The 18,375-nt window shown below is 45.0% G+C and overlaps 2 protein-coding genes across 5 annotated transcripts in view; one reads left to right on the top strand and one right to left on the bottom strand.

The window, feature by feature from the left end:
- PTPN1 (protein tyrosine phosphatase non-receptor type 1) overlaps positions 1 to 15,544 on the top strand; it is a 31,190-nt gene extending 15,646 nt beyond the window's left edge. Inside the window, exons 2-9 of the mRNA XM_062505267.1 lie at positions 5,158 to 5,248; positions 6,936 to 7,036; positions 8,226 to 8,324; positions 9,762 to 9,899; positions 10,351 to 10,560; positions 10,963 to 11,124; positions 11,740 to 11,975; positions 12,460 to 15,544. Of these exons, the coding sequence (XP_062361251.1) occupies positions 5,158 to 5,248; positions 6,936 to 7,036; positions 8,226 to 8,324; positions 9,762 to 9,899; positions 10,351 to 10,560; positions 10,963 to 11,124; positions 11,740 to 11,975; positions 12,460 to 12,664 (1,242 nt within the window). The 3' untranslated portion in view covers positions 12,665 to 15,544. The remainder of the gene's footprint in view (positions 1 to 5,157; positions 5,249 to 6,935; positions 7,037 to 8,225; positions 8,325 to 9,761; positions 9,900 to 10,350; positions 10,561 to 10,962; positions 11,125 to 11,739; positions 11,976 to 12,459) is intronic.
- A 467-nt stretch (positions 15,545 to 16,011) lies between these two features.
- The window catches only part of RIPOR3 (RIPOR family member 3), a 41,444-nt gene continuing 39,080 nt past the window's right edge, over positions 16,012 to 18,375 (bottom strand). For all 4 annotated transcript variants that reach the window (XM_062505262.1, XM_062505265.1, XM_062505263.1 and 1 more), the window contains 2 exons: positions 17,725 to 17,815; positions 16,012 to 16,985 (listed from right to left, as the gene is read on the bottom strand). In XM_062505262.1, coding sequence (XP_062361246.1) covers positions 16,888 to 16,985; positions 17,725 to 17,815 — 189 coding nt within the window. In that variant the 3' untranslated portion in view covers positions 16,012 to 16,887. The remainder of the gene's footprint in view (positions 16,986 to 17,724; positions 17,816 to 18,375) is intronic.

Raw genomic sequence — 18,375 nt, 5'->3', positions numbered from 1 at the left:
AATACCCTACAGGCCAGTAATGATACATTTTTAAACTCACACAAAACCCATACTGCAAACAAATTAAGGTCTGAATTTGCTATGCTGACTAAATTCCTTTAGGAGTTATGTGGATATCTGGTCTGTGGGATGCACCACTCTGTTTGAGATGAGGTTAAACCAAAACTCTTTATGTAGAGACCCCTAATGTTTGGGCAAACCAAGATCTGGATCTCATCTCGGTGGTTATTTTTCTTACAGAAGAAGAGCAACTGAGTTAGAACCTCTTGACACTTTAATGAGAGTGTGGTTTATTTCCTGGCACTGACTTACTTTGATGATACAGATAGCAAAGCTTTGTTTTTGCACAACAGCTGTCAAGAAAAAGCCATTTCACATTTTCAAATGTCTCTATCCTTCCAGTAACGTCCAAGATGCACTTCTGGAGTGGATTGACTATCTGGGAGGAAAAATAGGGATGGATGTGAAGAAGAAGGGAACTTGAGTTGTTTTCTTACACTGACACTCCATTCAGTTGTTTCCTGTTTTGGCAGTGAGTACATGGCTACAAAACAGCAGAAGTAGAGTGTTCCTGCCAGCAGCTCTGAACTTCTTCTGTTATGGGTCATAAATTTCAAGGACAAACTATATTTTGAACTTACTGAAATTTGAGAAGTCTCATGTAATTCTTTAACCTGATACTAAAGTTTAGCCCTTTGATTTCCCTGTCTCTGCTGCAGCATTCAAAAGAACCAGAACTGAAAAATCAGTTTTTGCCCATTGCAGATAGCACTGAAGCAGTCTGACAATGTGAGCAGCTGAATTGTGCAGTATTGCTGTGGTTTATTGACAGCAGTGCCTTCCTTCTGGGAACGTGCAAAATAAATGCACTGGTCAGGTTTGGAAGTGACACAAGTCTGTGGCTTTTTCCCTTCTGGAAATAAAGCCAAGCCCTGACAGCCCTTCAGGTGCAGGTGTGGACCTGAGCATTCCCATGTGCAGTTATCTCCCTGATAAAGTGGAATAAATAAAGGACTGTGGGGTTTGCTGTCAGGAGCCTCTCTCTCCAGTGCGGCGTGTTGGAACTGGTCAGTGGTGAGAGACAATCTGTAATATCTGCTAGCTGTGATAAATATGGGCCTGGGAGAAACGAGCCCACTTTGCCACGTGTTGATATGATTGAATACAGCAGTCATGGCCAGTTTACATTCTCCTGGGGGGTTATTCCCGTGCTCCCAGCAGCTGACTGGTGTCACAATCCCTCTGTGCCACAGCCTGCTCATGGTGCCTGGGCACTGCTGAATTAGCAGGGGACTTTCTAGGAAACCGTGTTGCAAGTGTGTGATTTCTTATTTATTTGTTTATTTTAACCTCCTGTTTTAGTGGTGTTGAACTTTAAACCAGCCTGTCCTTTCCTCTCTGTGCTGCTTTCAGGGAGAAACTTGACATAGCAGGCAACTGGTTTCTTATTTTTATTTTTGAGGGAGATCAGTAAGCAAATCAATACTATTGTATCTTAAATGAAAGCAGAACTAGGAGACCAGATAAAAAGTTTTTAAAGGGTATAAAATCAACATTTATTTCACTTAGCAGCTGCAGCTGCTTGCTACAATTTATGTTGTATAATACAACTGTCCATTTATCTGATTTTTAGATGACCTTCCTCTTACCTGCTAGTTACATCCTCATTCTTGTTCTTGCCCAAATATCCTGATGTAAAGCTTAAGGTAGGATAAGAAATCAAGTCTTCCTTGTCAGAGTGGGTTACACGAGCAGTTGTGTGCTTTGTATCTTCATGAAGTTCTTTTGTTGGGGGGTGATTTCAGGGCCTCAAGTCTCCCATGCTGAATCTGAAGACCTTTTCCCATTTGTGTAAAGTAGGTGTTTGTTGTACCTCTCTTGGTACTTGCACAAGTCTTTGCAACCTCACTGGATTGTTGGGGTGTTTCCATTCTGAAACCAGCCTGGAGTGATGTCTTGGGAAAAGAGCACCTTCCACTTGACTTTACTGTAACTTTTCCACCTTTTCATGTCATCACTTTTTTTTCAGTGGCAGCTTTAAGAGGAAACCTGTTTCTTAAGCTAAGATTTTTTTATATAAGTCTCTCTATAATTTTTGTGAATTGCTCTCCTTAGAGTGAGTGCCTCAGTAGATGGATTAGCAGCAATTCTGTAGCCCCTGATAAGATCTTGGCATTTGCTGCTTCCCGTAGGAGCAGAGCTGCTAAAACGACAGTGAATTGTTGTCTCTGAGTCTGAGCTGCTCCAGGGTTTATGGTGCAATTAAACAGTGTGATCAAATTGAGCCCTGCTGCAAGGCTTGAGGACATGGAGACTGCACCTTTAGTTTCTGTTCTAAATATTGATACACAGATCTACACAGTGTGTTTGAATGGCTGTTGGCATGCCCACCTCTTCCTATGGTCTTACACAGTATTTACTTGAAGATTCTGAGGTGCATCTTCTCTTTGTGAATCTCCTGCTGGTGAGCAGGATGGGGAGAGTGAAGCCCAGTGTGCTGCTGTGCTCAGGGCTACAGAACTTCCCTTTTGAAGAACAGGGCTTCAGCAGGACTTCCTCTTTCCACCCCTGAAGTATCTGGGGGACAGGGCTCAAAACCAGTGGCATGAAGTGACTCATGCTCCAAACCCAAAGCATTTGACTTTGGAAAACCGAGTTCAGTTCTAGGCCTTCCTCTTTAAAGTTTTATGTTGCACGACCTTTTAAATGAAATGTCGAGCTTCCTTTTTGACAGGCAGGATTTCTGCAGTGTGACTGGGTGTGATTCAAGAAGGTGTTTTGTAACTCCCTGCCTTCATCTACTACCTTCAGTTCTCACGACATCGCTGGCTTCAAGTTCCTCAGAGCACAATAATTCCATTCTGTGCATGAGTCTCATTTCTCCAGCCTTGTTATGAACGTGTTCTGCAGCTACCCTAGCAGCACTGAAGTGGTGTCAGTAATGCTGTGGCTCCAGCAGTGTTTGACGAGGTCCCTGATGTTTGACCCAGCTCCTGTGGGCACTGGCTTGTTTCTCTCTGTGGAAGGCAATTGCATTTCCACTGAAGTCAGCTTCACATCCTGGAAGTGACCTTGGATGATAAATTTCTTTGGTCACTTTAGATGTTCTAGCAACTTCTGTATCCAAGAAAAAACCACCCCAAGCAAAGCTCCAAAGCACTTTCCTGCCACGTTGCTGAGGAGAGTTGCCCTGTCTGATGTCCATGCATGCCTGCTGTCCAGGATTTTCTGTTTCACCGTGTTCACACTCAGCAGGGAAGTGCTGGCTGCTGCCTGGGTTTTCACATGAGGCAGCAGCTTGCTTGTTGCCATATCTCCATCCCTCTTCTGTTACCGTCCCACCCCCACCCCGTGGTTTTTCCTGTTTCTTGAAACATGCTCCAGAAATACTCTCCAGTTTTTAAATAGTCTGCTGCAGGCACACGAGTGACTTCTTTCCATTTTCTGTGTGCCTGTGGGAGTTCAGCATCTCCTAGAACTCCATTATTCTCCTTTAGGCACCGTGGCATCTTGAGAAAGATCTGATACTTGCTGGTGAGGTAATAGCCAGCTCTCTATTCCCTGCACAATAAATTGCCACTTTCAGCTCCTTAAATTCTTGATGTTGGTGTTTGAATCTGTGGAACTCCTGGGGACTGGCAGTAGTTTGTGTGTGCACATACGTGTGGATGCTTCAGTGTAATATTTTTGTATTAGAGTTCCTTTGTATAATTCCATTTCTGTAAAGAAGCACTTGATTCATTTAGTTTTAAAAGAGGAGATAGGTTTTTTTAATATCTGTTAATGCTGTGAAATGAAATTGTGTATTTGTCCTGCTGCTAAAATAGCCCAGTATTTACAGAAAAATTCCTTAGGGATCTTGGTTTGGTTTGCATTTTGATGCTTTTATAATACGAATCCTGAGTGAAAGGGAGTTGTGTTGGTTTTGGGTGTTCAGCACATTTGGGATTTTCAACACATTTGGGAAACATGGTTAGTGATCTAGAAAACCATTTTTCCTAGTTCCCTGGTTTGTTTTTTTTTTTCTCTTGTTAATCCTGTGCAACCAGTACAGAAGAATAAATCCCTGTAAAGTACAAAGTCACCAACCTGGTGTCAGAGACAAGTTTCTGAAAACACCCATTTTAGCTGCCTCGTGTTTGAGATTAGACTGTGGCAGTCCAGATCATATTCTCCAGACTGCATTCTTCATAAGCAGAAATACTGGCAGCCATGTGTTCAGTTATAAAAAGCTGGCAGCTGATGTCAGCCCTTATTTCAGTTTTGGAATACTGTGCTAATTTTGGGCAGCTTTATGTAAATCAGAACTCTTCTCCTGACATGTAGCATTCAGGATAAATTGGTACATACCTGAATAATGCAGCAGAAGAGATAAACAGGTAATGTGCTGCAGTGGATGGCCCACTTGAAAAAATCTTGAGCATTTTACATGATTCTTTATATGTAGGACTGTGCTTACACAGTATTTATTTACAACGTGAAATTCTGTTTCAGCAAATTGGGACTAATGTCCAAGGACAGCAGAATTCTTTTCATTTTTACCTTCTGAAATTGTCTCAGATAGCTGAGCTATTATTTCCATCTGAAAAAGCCTGAGAGAGCCCTGGTGATCTGTTTGAGATGCTACAACTGTTTTAGCTGAGCAGGAGAATTGGGTACAAGTGACTTCTAGCACTGCAGCTTTGTGAAATCTTGCTGGTAACTCAGGGTAATGAAAGTGGTCTTAGACAAATCACCAGTGTGTGTGTGTGTGTGTGGTGCCAAGGGGGGTAGGCAGGTTCTTTTCTGTCACAGTGAATGTTTTCACTGCAGGCTTGATATTTTCACTGATGTTGAAAACAAGGGCTTCAACCAGTTTATGTGGAAGTGTTCTGGGGCAGAGGCCCTGCTCCTTCAGGAGCTGAAAGGCATAATTGATGTCTGATGAATGTTGTGTTACTTTATTATGCAAACTAGTAATATTTTAGTAAGTAATGTTAGTGTTGTATTCTGAGAAATTCAAACTTGATTCTTAATTTGAGGCCCAAAGTGCTTTCTGTCCAGAATTCCCTCACATGAAGATGTGAAGTCAAATGGGTATTTGTCTTAAAATAGCTAATGGTATGCAATTAGATGGATTCATACCTAACAGTGCTTTTTTTTTTTTTTTTTCCCCAGGACATCAAGCATGAAGCCAGTGATTTTCCATGTAAAGTGGCCAAACATCCCAGAAACAAAAATAGAAATAGGTACAGAGATGTCAGCCCCTGTAAGTACACTCTCTTTTCCATTGTTTGTAAGACTGTTGACCTCTAATAACTTCTCACAGCTAAATGTTTTTTGTAAGGACAAGATTCTGTTAGGTGGATAAGCATCCGAGACAACTCGCTTTGTTGTTATATTGATTTATTTGTGAGATTGGTGTAAATCACAGGATGCTTTTACATCCATAGGGTTATACTAGAGCAGCACACAGAGTTGGAGAATCTGAAAGAAATCTGAAGAAACAAACTTGTGTTACCTTTTGAGTTCTTCTGCTAGAGAAGAATGGTGGCTGAAGTAGCATTTCTAAAGTTGCAGGGGTGGTTTCTGTGCCATTCTCACGTAGCAGAGCCTCCTGCCAGGCAGCACAGGTGGCAGCAGTGCCCGAGCTGGGAGCAGGCTGGCACACAGCTGTGCCACAGATAAAGCCAAGCTCATCAGCTCCTTGGAGCAGAGAGGAGCAGAGGTGATGCTCCCCGGCCAGAGCTGGGTTTTTGAAATGGCTCTGTCCCCTGTGCTGGGGGAAATGCATCTCTGAGCACAGGTCCTGAGCCTGGCTCTCCTGCTGCCATCCCAGGGACTGGGACAGGGACTGGGACAGGGACAGTCCCACTGGCACCTGGCCACGCCTGGCATCCAGGGCTGCAGTCACATGGTCAGAAGTGATGCTCCATGGATCTGGTCAGAAATACTATGGAATGGATCTGGTCAGAAATACTATGGAATGGATCTGGCACTGCTCCCAGAGCAGGGAGCTCCCAGGAGGTCTCTGAGCAACACAGGACAGTGCCAGTCCTGGGCCGTGTGTCCTCTCAGGGTGCAGCACCCCAAGCTCAGCAGGGCCTGTCCCAGATGTCCAGCTGCTGTCCCAGGCCAGAGTGCTGCTCTGTGGCACAGAACTTCTGGCTTGGTGCTTAAAAGCTACTGAAGACTTTGGGACAGTCAACCAGAACAGTAATGTTGCACATGGTTTGCTTTACTAAGCAGTTCTAATATTTGAGGTTGTGAGTAACAAATTCCTTCTTGCCTTCAAATAATCCTGTTCCCAGCCTGTTTGCTTCCTTTCAGAATGTGGGAACCCTTGTGTGGATTGAGATTTTTAAGTTGTTGGTTTGGTTTCTTTAGTCCCAAGTCAAGCAAGTGACTAACAAAAGAGCAAATAATTTCCATTTGCTGTATTTCTAGAAATTTGATAATTTTTTTCTTTACACGAAAGGGTGGTTGGGCTGGGAACAGCTAAATGTCAGTAAGAATGAGAGGTCTCTGTCCTGTTTGCCCAATATATGTTTAGACAAACCTTTAACAACCTTGAACAAGCTGTATTTGGATGTTTAAGCTGAAAAGATAAGCAGTTGTGCAATTAGATTTATTTAAAACCAGCAGCTTGATAACTGTATAAATAGGTCAGTGTGATCTGGCTTGCAGATGGCAGTGGGGATTATTTCAGATAAACTCCTCACTCGTGCAGTGTGTGAGGTGTGGGCTGTGCTCATTGCTCTGCTCAGCTGCTGTTCTTGCCCTGTCCTGGCTGGGGCTGAGCTCTCCATCCCACAGCACAGCTCAGGGATTGACCCCAGCATCTGATCAGGATGTGCATGCACTGTGCTCTGTTCATATTCAGAATTTCATGCAAGGTGTAAGGCCATTAAATTTTTAATTGTATCAATTAACAGTGTTTTCTCATTGTGCTGCAGTTGACCACAGTCGAATTAAGCTAAACCAAGGTGACAATGACTATATCAATGCTAGTTTGATAAAAATGGAAGAGGCCCAAAGAAGCTACATCCTTACCCAGGTAATTGCTGGCAGTGGATAATAAAAATCTTATGGTGGCTGGAGTTGTTTTTCATGGGCTTTCTGGATTGTAAACTACTTAAGTGCATACAAACATCTGTGTGTGTATAAAAGTCACTGCTTTTCCCTGAATCTGTCAGTTCCACACCTATTTGTGTAACAAATTTCAAAGTGCCCACATACCCTGTTGTCATTCTGAGAGCCAGCAACTGTGCCAGGCTTCTTGTTTGTCCTAAGTGTTCCCTTCCCTGGAAACTGTCCTGATCTCTAATCTTGGCTTTTTTTTTTTTTTTTTTTTACCCCTTCCTCCCACACTTTAGATAAAGGTGGACTGGGATTAATATTTTCAAGTGACAGCTCTTCCTTCCTGTTTCTAAAGAATAAAGATAAATCTTCTCAGGAAGAAATGGGCAGAGCAGTGTGCAGTTGCCCTTACTGAGGACGGGGGGGCTGATCACAGGGGTGAGCTCTGTGGAATAGTCAAATGTGCAGCTGGCTGATACTGGTTACTCTCCTGATCCAAATTTAATGGCTTCATTTCTTTTCTGAGGACCTGCTGTTCTGTTTGAGCACAGGAGTAGATCAACCCCAAACTTCAGAGCAATAGCTTTAGAGTAGAAAACAGCAAAGGAACATAGCAGAAATAGGAGGTTACAAGGAAATCTACTTTGGGAATAGATAGTCTTCAAAAGGAGTCACAATTTCATTCAGTCCAAAGCAAATCTGTGAAGATTCTGGAAAACTATATAATTTGTTACTGATCTTGCATCCTTTCAGTTTTTTGGATGCTAACATTTAGTCAAGTGATTTTCAAGTATCATGAATAAGGATGAGGGATTGCAGGGTAGTTTGACACAGATGTCATTTTTGGTTTTAGCCAGTGGGGTTTATTTCCCCATGACCTCTGTATACCTTTCCTAAGAAAATGCAGCATTTTTCACTCCCAGTTCTGTTCTCACAAATGAGACTGTGTCTCTCTTCCTCTTATGTATGGGGGGAAAAGATTAACCATGCTTTCATGGGTAGATTCATAACATGGAACTTAAAGCTGTCTCACTGCATTTTTTTACAGTTTTAAATGAGAAGTTGCTTGTTTAAATCTATTGCCTTGTGCAGGGACTGCTACTGGGGAAGAATGCACTGACATTTACAGAAAATAATGCTTATTTCTGGGGATTCTGTCTCTGCAGGGACCTTTGCCAAATACTTGTGGTCACTTTTGGGAGATGGTTTGGGAACAGAAAAGCCGTGGTGTTGTCATGTTGAACAGAGTGATGGAAAAGGGATCCGTAAGTACTCCCCCAGTTCTAGCTCTGTGTTCATCACATTTGTGGTTTTCTGTAATAAAAAAACCAAGTAAAACCAACACAGAGAATGGGATGGGATGACTGCAAGTAATTTTATCTAAGAAATTGTGCCTGGAATTGAATACCTGGTGGACTGATCTTACTGCAGTCAGAAAATCACTTGGTTTGTAACTGTAGGTCCTAATTTCTCATGAATTTGGCTGAACTAAAACACAAACACGACTCCACACAGATGGAAGTCTCTGCTGCTGACCAGGGGTCTGGAGTTGTTCTCAGTGTACACAGACTGCACCTCTCAGGGCTCTGCAGTGTGAAGTGGCTTTGGAGTAGAGAGAGGAGCTCTGGGGCACCAGGTTTCCATCACACACTGAGCTCTGATCATGCACTGTCCTCTCCAGTGTCACTGTGTACAGAATAAAGTAAAATAATGCATAAAGATGCTTTGGAAGGAGGGCAGTGAGTGTATTGGGTATCCACCAGTGATAACTAGGTGGTACATGCTTTTGCATCATCAGGAAAACATTCCCAATAATCAAGAAAATTCTTGGGCAATGAGCTGTGTTTTGTGGTCTGGATTTTTCAGTGTTTTGCTGAAAACTTAGTTTTGTACTACAAGTGAAATTTTATCTTCAAAAGAGATTCAGTAGCCATATTTTTCAATAGTTTCTTCCTTTCCAACCATTCCTGCTCCCTCTTTGTACTGCTGTAGTTTTGAACAAAACAAATTATTCTGATCCTTTAGGGCAGTGCTTAGACTCCTCAGCAAACAGCAGTGGGAGACTTAAGAGTGGAGCAAAACAAAATATTGTTTGCAGACACATTTGTGGAGAAATTAGATACAAAGGCAATTGCTATAACTTTAACATTAATACAAATCCAGACAAAAAGTGCAGAGAATTATAACTGTATTCTACACCCTGATGAACAAGAGGATATGTTTTCAGAATAAACTAGAGTTAGTTTGAGCAAAACCACTGTTAGTCTACTTATGAAGAAAATGCTGAAGGGGTTTTTTATTTATTAAAATGCTGTCAGAAATCATCTTAGTCTGGAGCTTGCTATTGGTTTAGCATCGTTCTTGGTTTGGTCCCATTGTTTGCCCTTTACCAAAAGAGGCCTGACCATGTGCAGAGCCTCAGACAGGAGGGTCACATGGTGATCCCAATCCCAGGATTTGTCCCATTTCATTGGCAGAAGCTTGGGTGCAGACTTTCCTTTTTGTGCTGCTGCTGAGTATTTTAGTTCCAGGTTTTTCCTGCACACTTCATAATGTGCTGCTTTCCTATTAGGTTGGTTCATGAAAGTCCCTGGCATGCAGCAGTCTCTGCAGAGCTCATCTCTCTGGGAGACCTTAATAGGAAAATTGCAATTCAGTCAGAAGTGGGTAATGACATTTATGTGTCTCCTGCTTGGTTTTAGATAAAGTGTGCACAGTACTGGCCACAGAAGGAGGATAAAGAAATGTTTTTTGAAGATACAAACTTGAAACTAACATTGATATCTGAAGATATAAAGTCCTACTACACAGTAAGACAGCTGGAATTGGAAAACCTGACCGTGAGTACCAGATCTCATCCAGTGCCAGTCCTCCTTCTCCTTGTGAAATTCATCACCTCACCAACAAGGGCTTCAAATTGGTGGCTGTGAATTGTCCTGGATTTGATGGTTCTGCATGAGATGTGGTGGAAATGAAACTCTTGGATGTTTATGAGATGTACGTGGGGACCCTCCAGGCAGTTTCATGTCTCAGCCACGCCCAGAGTGACACAAGAACTGCACTGAGATAACTAAGCTCTAAATAAGTAAATTTACTTACCCAATTCCCTTTGCTCCCAGTGGAGACCTTCACAACAAGACACCACTACTTGTAATTAGTTTCTTGTCCCTGCAGCTATAAAATCTCCCTCAGACTGGTGAAACTTTATCCCTGGAATTGCACTCAGCTGTTGCCAATCCTTCTGACCGGTGTACCCAAACTAAAAGAGTTCCCAAACCCTGTTTTTTGCAGAGCCAGGAAACTCGAGAGATTCTGCACTTTCACTACACCACCTGGCCCGACTTCGGGGTGCCGGAGTCGCCGGCGTCGTTCCTGAATTTCCTGTTCAAGGTGCGGGAGTCGGGCTCGCTGAGCCCCGGCCACGGCCCCGTCGTGGTGCACTGCAGCGCTGGCATCGGCAGGTCGGGCACCTTCTGCCTGGTGGACACCTGCCTGCTGCTGGTAAGGACCACGGCTGCGCAGGGCAGCTTTGGGGAAGCCTTAAAGGAGCTGGGCCAGGGGCTGGGAAGGGTTCCCTGGGGTTTGCCGTTGTTTTACTCCGCTGTTTTGGGAGCGTGTTCCAAGGCAGGTCTCGTTCCTAAGTGCCCATTTCGGTTCTGGGGAAGTCTCCGGTTTTCAGAGTGATTCATGAGGATGGGCTTTGCCTTCAGGGAAAGCAGAATTTTTGAGGCTCAGTGTTCTCCCCTCTGTATTTTTGGAGACCCAGTAATGAGCTGCTGATACCGGTTGTGTGTGAGTTCATTCATTCTGTGATGTGCAGCGTGGTATGAAGGCCCTACCACAAAATGAGTCACTGTAGTGAACCTCATCAGGGCTGAAAACGTTTCACATTTTTATCTGCAGATGGACAAACGGAAAGATCCTTCTTCCGTGGATGTCAAGCAGGTTCTCCTGGAAATGAGGAAATACAGGATGGGGCTCATCCAGACTGCAGATCAGCTCCGCTTCTCCTACTTAGCTGTTATTGAAGGGGCAAAATTCATCATGGGAGATGCTTCAGTGCAAGTGAGTGCTCCTGGCAGCTCCCAGGGTACTGCAGCATGTGGGTGGGAGGAACAGGATGGAAAGAAGCTTCAAATTTGGTGCTTGCTTCAGCTTCAGTACATGCTTATATTATGGGGCTTTTAGTGCTTTACAATCTGTCACGACCTAAAGTGCTGTATTTTATTTCCTTCCAAAAGTACCTGTTATGTAGCATGTGCCTCCTGTGCTTTCCTGCACAGTGGCTGGGGTGGAGCTGCTGCATCAACCTCCCCTGGTATTTCAGACGGTGCAAGTTTTCTAATGTGCCTGAAGTTTAAGTGTCATGATTAAATTCATCAGGGTTTTTTTTTATGGTAAGCAGAACTCTAGCAAAATAGATTTTTAGTGCTGTTTAAGTTTTTTAGAAGCAGATTGGAATTTCTTGCTTTTGTGGCCAGTATGTTTTGGGTAGTGGATATAGCTTGGGCTTGGATTTCTTGTGTCTGGTTTTTCTTTCTTTTTTTTTTCAATGCAAGTGTAGAACCACTTTAAGAGTTAATTAGAAGGCAGAGTATGAATGTTCTGCTGTCTAAAGTTTAAAGTTAGAGCAATTTACCTAAAACAGAAAAGCTTAACAGAGCTTGTCCTTCCCTGAAGGAGCAGTGGAAGGAGCTCTCCAATGAAGACCTGGAGCCACCCCCTGAACACACCCCCCCGCCTCCCAGGCCCCCCAAGAGAACCTCAGAGATGCACAACGGGAGGATGCACGAGCACCCCGAGTTCCTCCCCAAGCAGCAGGCAGTGGAGGAGGAGATCAGGTGCTCGGTGAGCAGCGTGGAGGAGACGGCTCCGGACGGCAGAGCCCGGCCAGCTGAGCCCCTGAGCACAGACAGGTAAAGCACTCAGAGCCCCCAGAGCTGGACTGGACACAGAGCCACAGGCAGGGACTGGCAGGGGGCAGGAGATGCTCGGCTCTGCCTTGGGATGCTCTTCAGGAGCTAGGGCTGCAGGAGCAGCCACGTCCCATCCCTTTCTGGCTTTCTGGGGAGGTGCTTGAGTTTAGAACTTTGGTGTTCCCCTGACCTGCTGTGGGTGTGAGCTGGGTTTGTTCACTGCCTGTCTTGGTGCAGATTTGTGATGGGCAATGAAAGCAGGTGCTGGTTAAAGTTTATTCTTTAAAGGGCACAGAATCCTCCCGAGCTCTTCCTAAACCTCTCTTGACCAGCCAGATGTGTCCTAACTGGAGACAGACTGTGCCTTGTTGGCTGCTGCGGCTCCGAGAGGTTTCCAGCTCTGTGTTGTTCCCTGCCCTTCTCTCCTCCGTGGCCAATCCAGCCTGGAATATTCATTGCTGAATGTGCCTCCCTCTGTCCCCAGCAGTAGTCACGACACTGAAGCCCGGAGGAGAACTCTTGGTGAGAACGCGCGGCTCTCGCCCCGCAAGGAGGAGCCCGTGAAGGAGAGCTCGGAGGAGGAGGATGAGAACGTGGTGGCGACCTGGAAGCCCTTCCTAGTGAATATCTGCATGTTCACTTTCCTCACGGCAGGAGCTTATCTCTGCTACAGGGTGTGTTTCCATTGACCAGTGGCCCCGAGCCGCCGCGGGAGCGCCGCTCCCGGCTCGTGCTCCGCTCCTCGGAGCCCCTCGAGGCAGGGCAGCCTTGGCTCACAGCAGGTAGATTTAGGGGGAAAGGCCAGAACTTTGGGTAGGGCATAATGAGAGAATTGATGCACTAGGGTTTTATCCAGCCCTGTGGTCCCAAGAACATAATATTGTAATCTCAGGGCCTTGAAATATTCAGGAGTAAGCAGAGAAAATGCCAAATAGTCTATTTTCCTTTTTTGTTTTCTCTTTTTTTTTTTTACTAGATAATAGAATTACAACACATTGTTGTTTTTTAGCCTTTTTTAAAAAGCCAGTTCATTTTCTTTTGTTTCAGAAAAACTAGGCACAAGTGAAACTTGCTTGTACTCTCCAAGTGTTGTAACCAAATACATGACTTACATTGACACGTTCCCAAAAAATGAAAAAGAAACCCACATACCTGAAGAATGTAAACTTTTGAAAGGGGAGGTGTGTTTGTGGTTGGGTTTTGGTTTGTTTTTTTTTTTTTTTCTTTTTTTTTTTTTTTTAAACTTGCTTCATCTTTAAAGACTGAGTTGTGGGCAGTGCCTGTGGTATTGATATATTTAATCTTGGCATAACTGTTCTTAAAGAGCTGATTGTTTTACTTGTGTTGATAGAACCAGGCTTCTGCATTTGCTCAGGGTATCCCAACACATCCAGCTCTTTGATTTTTTTCTTTTTTTTTCTTTACTAAGTGTATCTCATTGACTTTTGTTGCACTCTACTTGCACATATGCCTCTTTACATTGCACCATCCTTTCTAAAGCTGTTTTTACTTTTATATTCTGGGAGAGGTCGAGAAACAGGAAGGGAAATTCAACCAAACCATGTCCACCAGCAGTGGGGCCATGCCCATGGAAGGACCAGTCCTTAAACCTCAGCATTTGGAATGTAAAATGCAGTTTCACTCTGCAGCTGCTCCCTCAAGCCCAGCGTGGTCCCAGCGAGGGGCTCTGAGAAGGGAAGTGCTGGGGAGACCCAGAGCAGTTCCCTGAGGCAGGAGCAGGAGCCCTGCTGGGCTCTGGACAAACCCCTTGGCTGCTGATGGCAGCTTTGGTGTGTCCTGCTTTGTTGAAAGTATGATCCCAGGGGCTGAAGTGCTGCTGGGGGAGGAGTGGCACTGGAAGGCAGCATTGCACCAAGCACCCAGTGCTGTTCCTCGGGGTAATACCAAATTATTAATAGGTTCAACAGTAACAGCAAAGCTGCCTTTGCTTGCGTCGTGGTGCAGAGGACAGGAGCAAACTCACTCCTGGCAGCTGTAGTGACTGAACTGCCCCATGACAGCTGATCTGCAGCAGTGTTACTGATTTGTTTTATTTCTAAAGTCTTTCTAGATTTATAGCACTTAACCACCCTCAGTGCAGCCCTTGCTGTGGAGGAGCCCAGGGGAGCCCCTCCACTCCATATTTATTTTTTGCCAAGCTGGCTGTAGGTGTAGCTCTTCCTTCAGTGGGTGAGTAGGTGACGGGGGGGGGGGGGTTGGGGGTGGGGGTGGGAATTACTTCTGTTTTGTGTTTTGTTAAGCTTGCATCAAGGGCTTTTCAAGAGTACAATAATAAATCCTCAGGTAGTACTGGGAATCAATCCTTTACCTGTGAGACTGTTGGTCAGACCAGTACTTGAAAGGAGGAATGTTGTAATCAGTCAATATTTAGTTATATTACTGGAAACAGGAAAAAATGAGTATAGAAAAATGGTAATATATAATGGCTCATCTGTGTATTTAAGATACATTCTGTGATTGCTTTGTCCCCACTGTTCTCTGCAGCTGGGCAGGACCCTGCCCTGAGGCACCATTTGTACCCCTTTGTATTAAAGTGCATGTGAAGTCTGCGGTGTCCCGATGAAACACCACGTGCTTGAAAGGTGACAGAACTTATATTCCTGCTTCCTGATGTGCCCAAATGATATTTGCATGACCTGATCCTTAGTGGCTGTGGTTCAGAGGGTGCTGCTGAGTCTCTGTTCAGCACTGGACCCATTGGTGTTTATCAGAGCCCATGTACCCACCTAATCCTTGGCATGACTTCCCGTGGGATCCCGTGTGCTCGGTGGTGCATGTTCCTTTCGGCTGAGTGAGTGTAGTACAGACATTCCAGAGAGCTCAGGCAGCCCATCCCCACCTCCCCTGGCTCTGGGACACCTGGGCAAAGAAACAAACCCAGCCCACCTCTGACCACCTGCACAGGAGGGAAGGTTTGAAATCTTAGGTAGGGCAGGAAAGCAAAGGATCCTTCCTTTGAATACAGAGTTATTCAGTTGCAAATAATTCTACCCAGACAAAGCTCCTGCAGATGACAGAAGAGCTTTGAGCATCCTCTTTGTGCCTGTTTCTTTCCTGTGTTCCAGGCTCTGACGCTGTCTGGGCCACAGGGGCTGTGCCCAGAGCCCAGGGAGGTGTGGGCAGGGCTGGCAAGGCTGAGCTGTGCCCATTTTGTTTGCTGTCCTGTACTGTCTGTGGTAGTTGGGGGGTGTATATACCGTAGCACAGTGGGGTGTTGGGTAACCTGTTCTTGGAATTGGACAAACATCCATGTTAGACTCGTTAGAAAGTTAGTGAGCTGCTCTGCTATCTGCCTTAAGCAAATATTTACTCATCAGGTCTTTCTTTTTTACAGATTGCCATAGAATAAACTTTTATAAAAAAATGTAAAAACTCAACAAAAAAGCTGAATGTTTTGGTATAATACAGTTTCAGGTATCTTGTCTTTTGTGTAAGCCGCTGCTGGGCCTCCCAGGTTAGAGTACAACTGTACAGTTTTTCAATCTCCCATACAAGTTTTCAGTTCTCATTTTAGTTGTAACAATAAAACTCTTTTTTTAAAGAACTCACTTGAATGTGTTACTGCTTCTGGTCTGGATCCATGGGCTCCTGCTTGACCCACCTGCACATGAGGGCAGGGGCTTGGGTTTGTAGAATGAAGGGATTTAAATGTTACTGTAAGGACTCCTGGAGGCAGAGCTCCTGTAACTGAGTAGAGGATCCCCATCTCTGCCTGCCACCTCCATTTCCCTCTTCTGGTCTTTCACCTTGCACAGCTACATTTTAAGGGTAAGTGCAAGAACTCGAAGCACCCTGGCTGGTTTCTGCAGGAGCTGTTGCTGACCCTGTTTGCAGCTGCAGCCTGCACCTCCTGCTGTTTGAATTCCAGTACTTACCTGTGGTTTATGTTTTTAAGGAAACCTACAACTGGAGGTGAGAGTTCACCAAAGTGGAACAGAACAGGGCAGATCCTGTCCTTGTGCCTCTTACCTGTCCCCAGGGCTGCAAGCACAGCAGTAGGAAACACTCCCAGGAACTTGTTTCAAATGGTTTATTACAACTTTAGAAAACAGTATGAAATCCAACAAATAAATACCAAATAGAAAAGTTTTAAGTGTATGTATATATATAAAAATATGTACACACAAGCCCAAACCTTTCAAGTATTGCACCTGAAGCCAGGCTGCTCCCCATGGGCACTCTGCCAGCCAGGGCTGGGGGCTGAGCCCAGCCAAGGTGGATCAGGAGGAGAAGTCTTGGTCTGTGACTAAATTCAGAGTATTAAAAGAACAAACGTGTCCCTCCCTCAGTCAGACCTGCACCTAGGAAATCCCCTGCAGCCCCTGCTGCTGAGCACACACACCCCTTACAGAGCCTGCCAGGCCCTGCTGGCCCTGGCCTGAGCTGCAGCAATTCTAAACAAAGTCACTTGGGGAGTACCACGTTTTCCTTCTGCAGCTAAATTGCCCAAGCAAAGGAAACCACCAAGCAATGGTGCTGGATTTGTTTTCCTGACAGGCCAATTGATGGATGGGAGAGTGATCATTTGTCTCCTTGGAGAATGCCAAATTACTAAATCACTTCCTGGGAAAATAGATCATACTGGACAGAGTTGGAGCAGGGACAGCTAATTCCGGCAAGATGGAGATTTTAACTCCAGTTAAGACCTGGATCCACGTTCTGAGAGATCCCAGTTTTCATTTGTCCAGCACTTGGTATTTGCTCATGTGCTGAGAGATTGAGGAAACATTCCAGGCTGCATCATGGAGATCACAAACTGTCCCCTTTGGAATAAACCTGTCCTGGGGAAGGAGGCAGCTAGGACAGGACAGAAGGAAACCAGACAAAACCAAACCCTCAGGTACCCATGTGGCTGTGGGGACTATGGGATCCAGCTCCTCGCATCCCATGACTAAAACACTGTGATTTCAATCTCAGCCTCCTGAGCTGTTTCTCTCAGCTCACAGCAGATCCTGTCCATCTTCTCAAAGGCTTGTCGGCCCCGTTCCCCTGTGGAGAGAGAAAACAGGAACAGCCTGAGGGATACTCCTGTCACAGCCTTGCTTGGAAGGAAGGACTCAAGAGTGACAAAACACATCCCTCAGGGAATAGTTTTCCAAAACCAGCTAGAAGCCACCATGGATAATCAGGCTTCCTGCAAGGATTTCCACGAGGAACAGTTTGGAGCACCACAGCTGGAAAGCCTGCCTTGCATGGGAGGCTGAGTGTTTCTGTGGGGCAAGGCTGGAGATCCCCAGAGCTAAGCCTGGCTCAAAGCGGGGTTTGGAAGAACAGAACAGGGAAATGGTTGCTTCCTGCATGACCTGGCCATGCCCTGGCAGCATTCCAGCTGTTGAACTCCCAGGAAAAGCACAAATACTGGGCAGGAGGAGATGGGGGGCACTGACATTTTATCACAGTCAGTCACTCGTCATTTGGATTGCAGTGAAGTAACAAGTAATGAACCAGCATAAAACCTTCAGTCCTTATCTGTGAGCTTTTCAAAAGGTTCAGTGGTTCCTAAAGCACTTAATCCTTCTGGTTCTCTGTGGTCTGGTTCTATAAACTTCATCAGGGGCCCTTGGCTGTTATGTAGGATGTAAAGTTTATCTTCACGGTATGAAACAGCTGTTCATGAAACACTCCCGTTGTCCTGGATGTGTTCAGGCTGAACTTGAGCCCCCCCCCCGGTCCTGCACTATTTCACAGGATTCTCTCAGACCATTTCAAAGCTGTGCAAAAGCCTTACCAAAGGACAGTGTAGTTTCCCTGGCTGCATTCCTGACTTCCTCTGTTTCAGACTGGCACAGGTGGGCAACCTGCTCAATGCTCTCCACAGCCTGGTAGAGAAAAGAAGAATTTGTCTCAGCAGCTTTTCAGCAGTTTGGTGGACATTTTTTACAAAGCAAACACAGACACACAACTCCCATCTCCTCTGACATCCAAATTCCAGCAGGACCTTTCTCTTCCCCAACATACTGGGATGCAGTTACATTTCCTGACATGATCTCACCTCTGTTTCCTTCCCTCCTGTTTTAGGGCATCAGAAAGTGTAAAAGTCCAAGGCACAGGTTGGGGTTGTGGGATTATTAATCAGTACCACCCAACAAGGACCTTCAAGGGTTAATCCCAGCTGGTGCTTTGCAAATCTACTTTAAGGCCCTGATTTGCCATTGTGTGAGCACCTGTTTGCAGACATTGGTTCACTATTTGTGTGCAAACCTATTACAGCTTAGGGCTCCTGGGAAAGTTTAAATCTGTGCTGTTTCTTGTAGCAGCAATGCAAATGCTACTTTTGTTTTCTGACTTTGGTCAGCTATTGTTAAAAATACCCCCTGATTTAACTTCAGATTTCTACAGTTAAATGTTTAGAACTGGCTGACACAGAAATGTTCACCGA

The sequence above is a fragment of the Cinclus cinclus genome, chromosome 18 (assembly GCF_963662255.1).
Source record: "Cinclus cinclus chromosome 18, bCinCin1.1, whole genome shotgun sequence".
Classification (NCBI taxonomy): Eukaryota; Metazoa; Chordata; class Aves; order Passeriformes; family Cinclidae; genus Cinclus; species Cinclus cinclus.
This window is presented reverse-complemented; position numbering and strand designations above follow the sequence as displayed.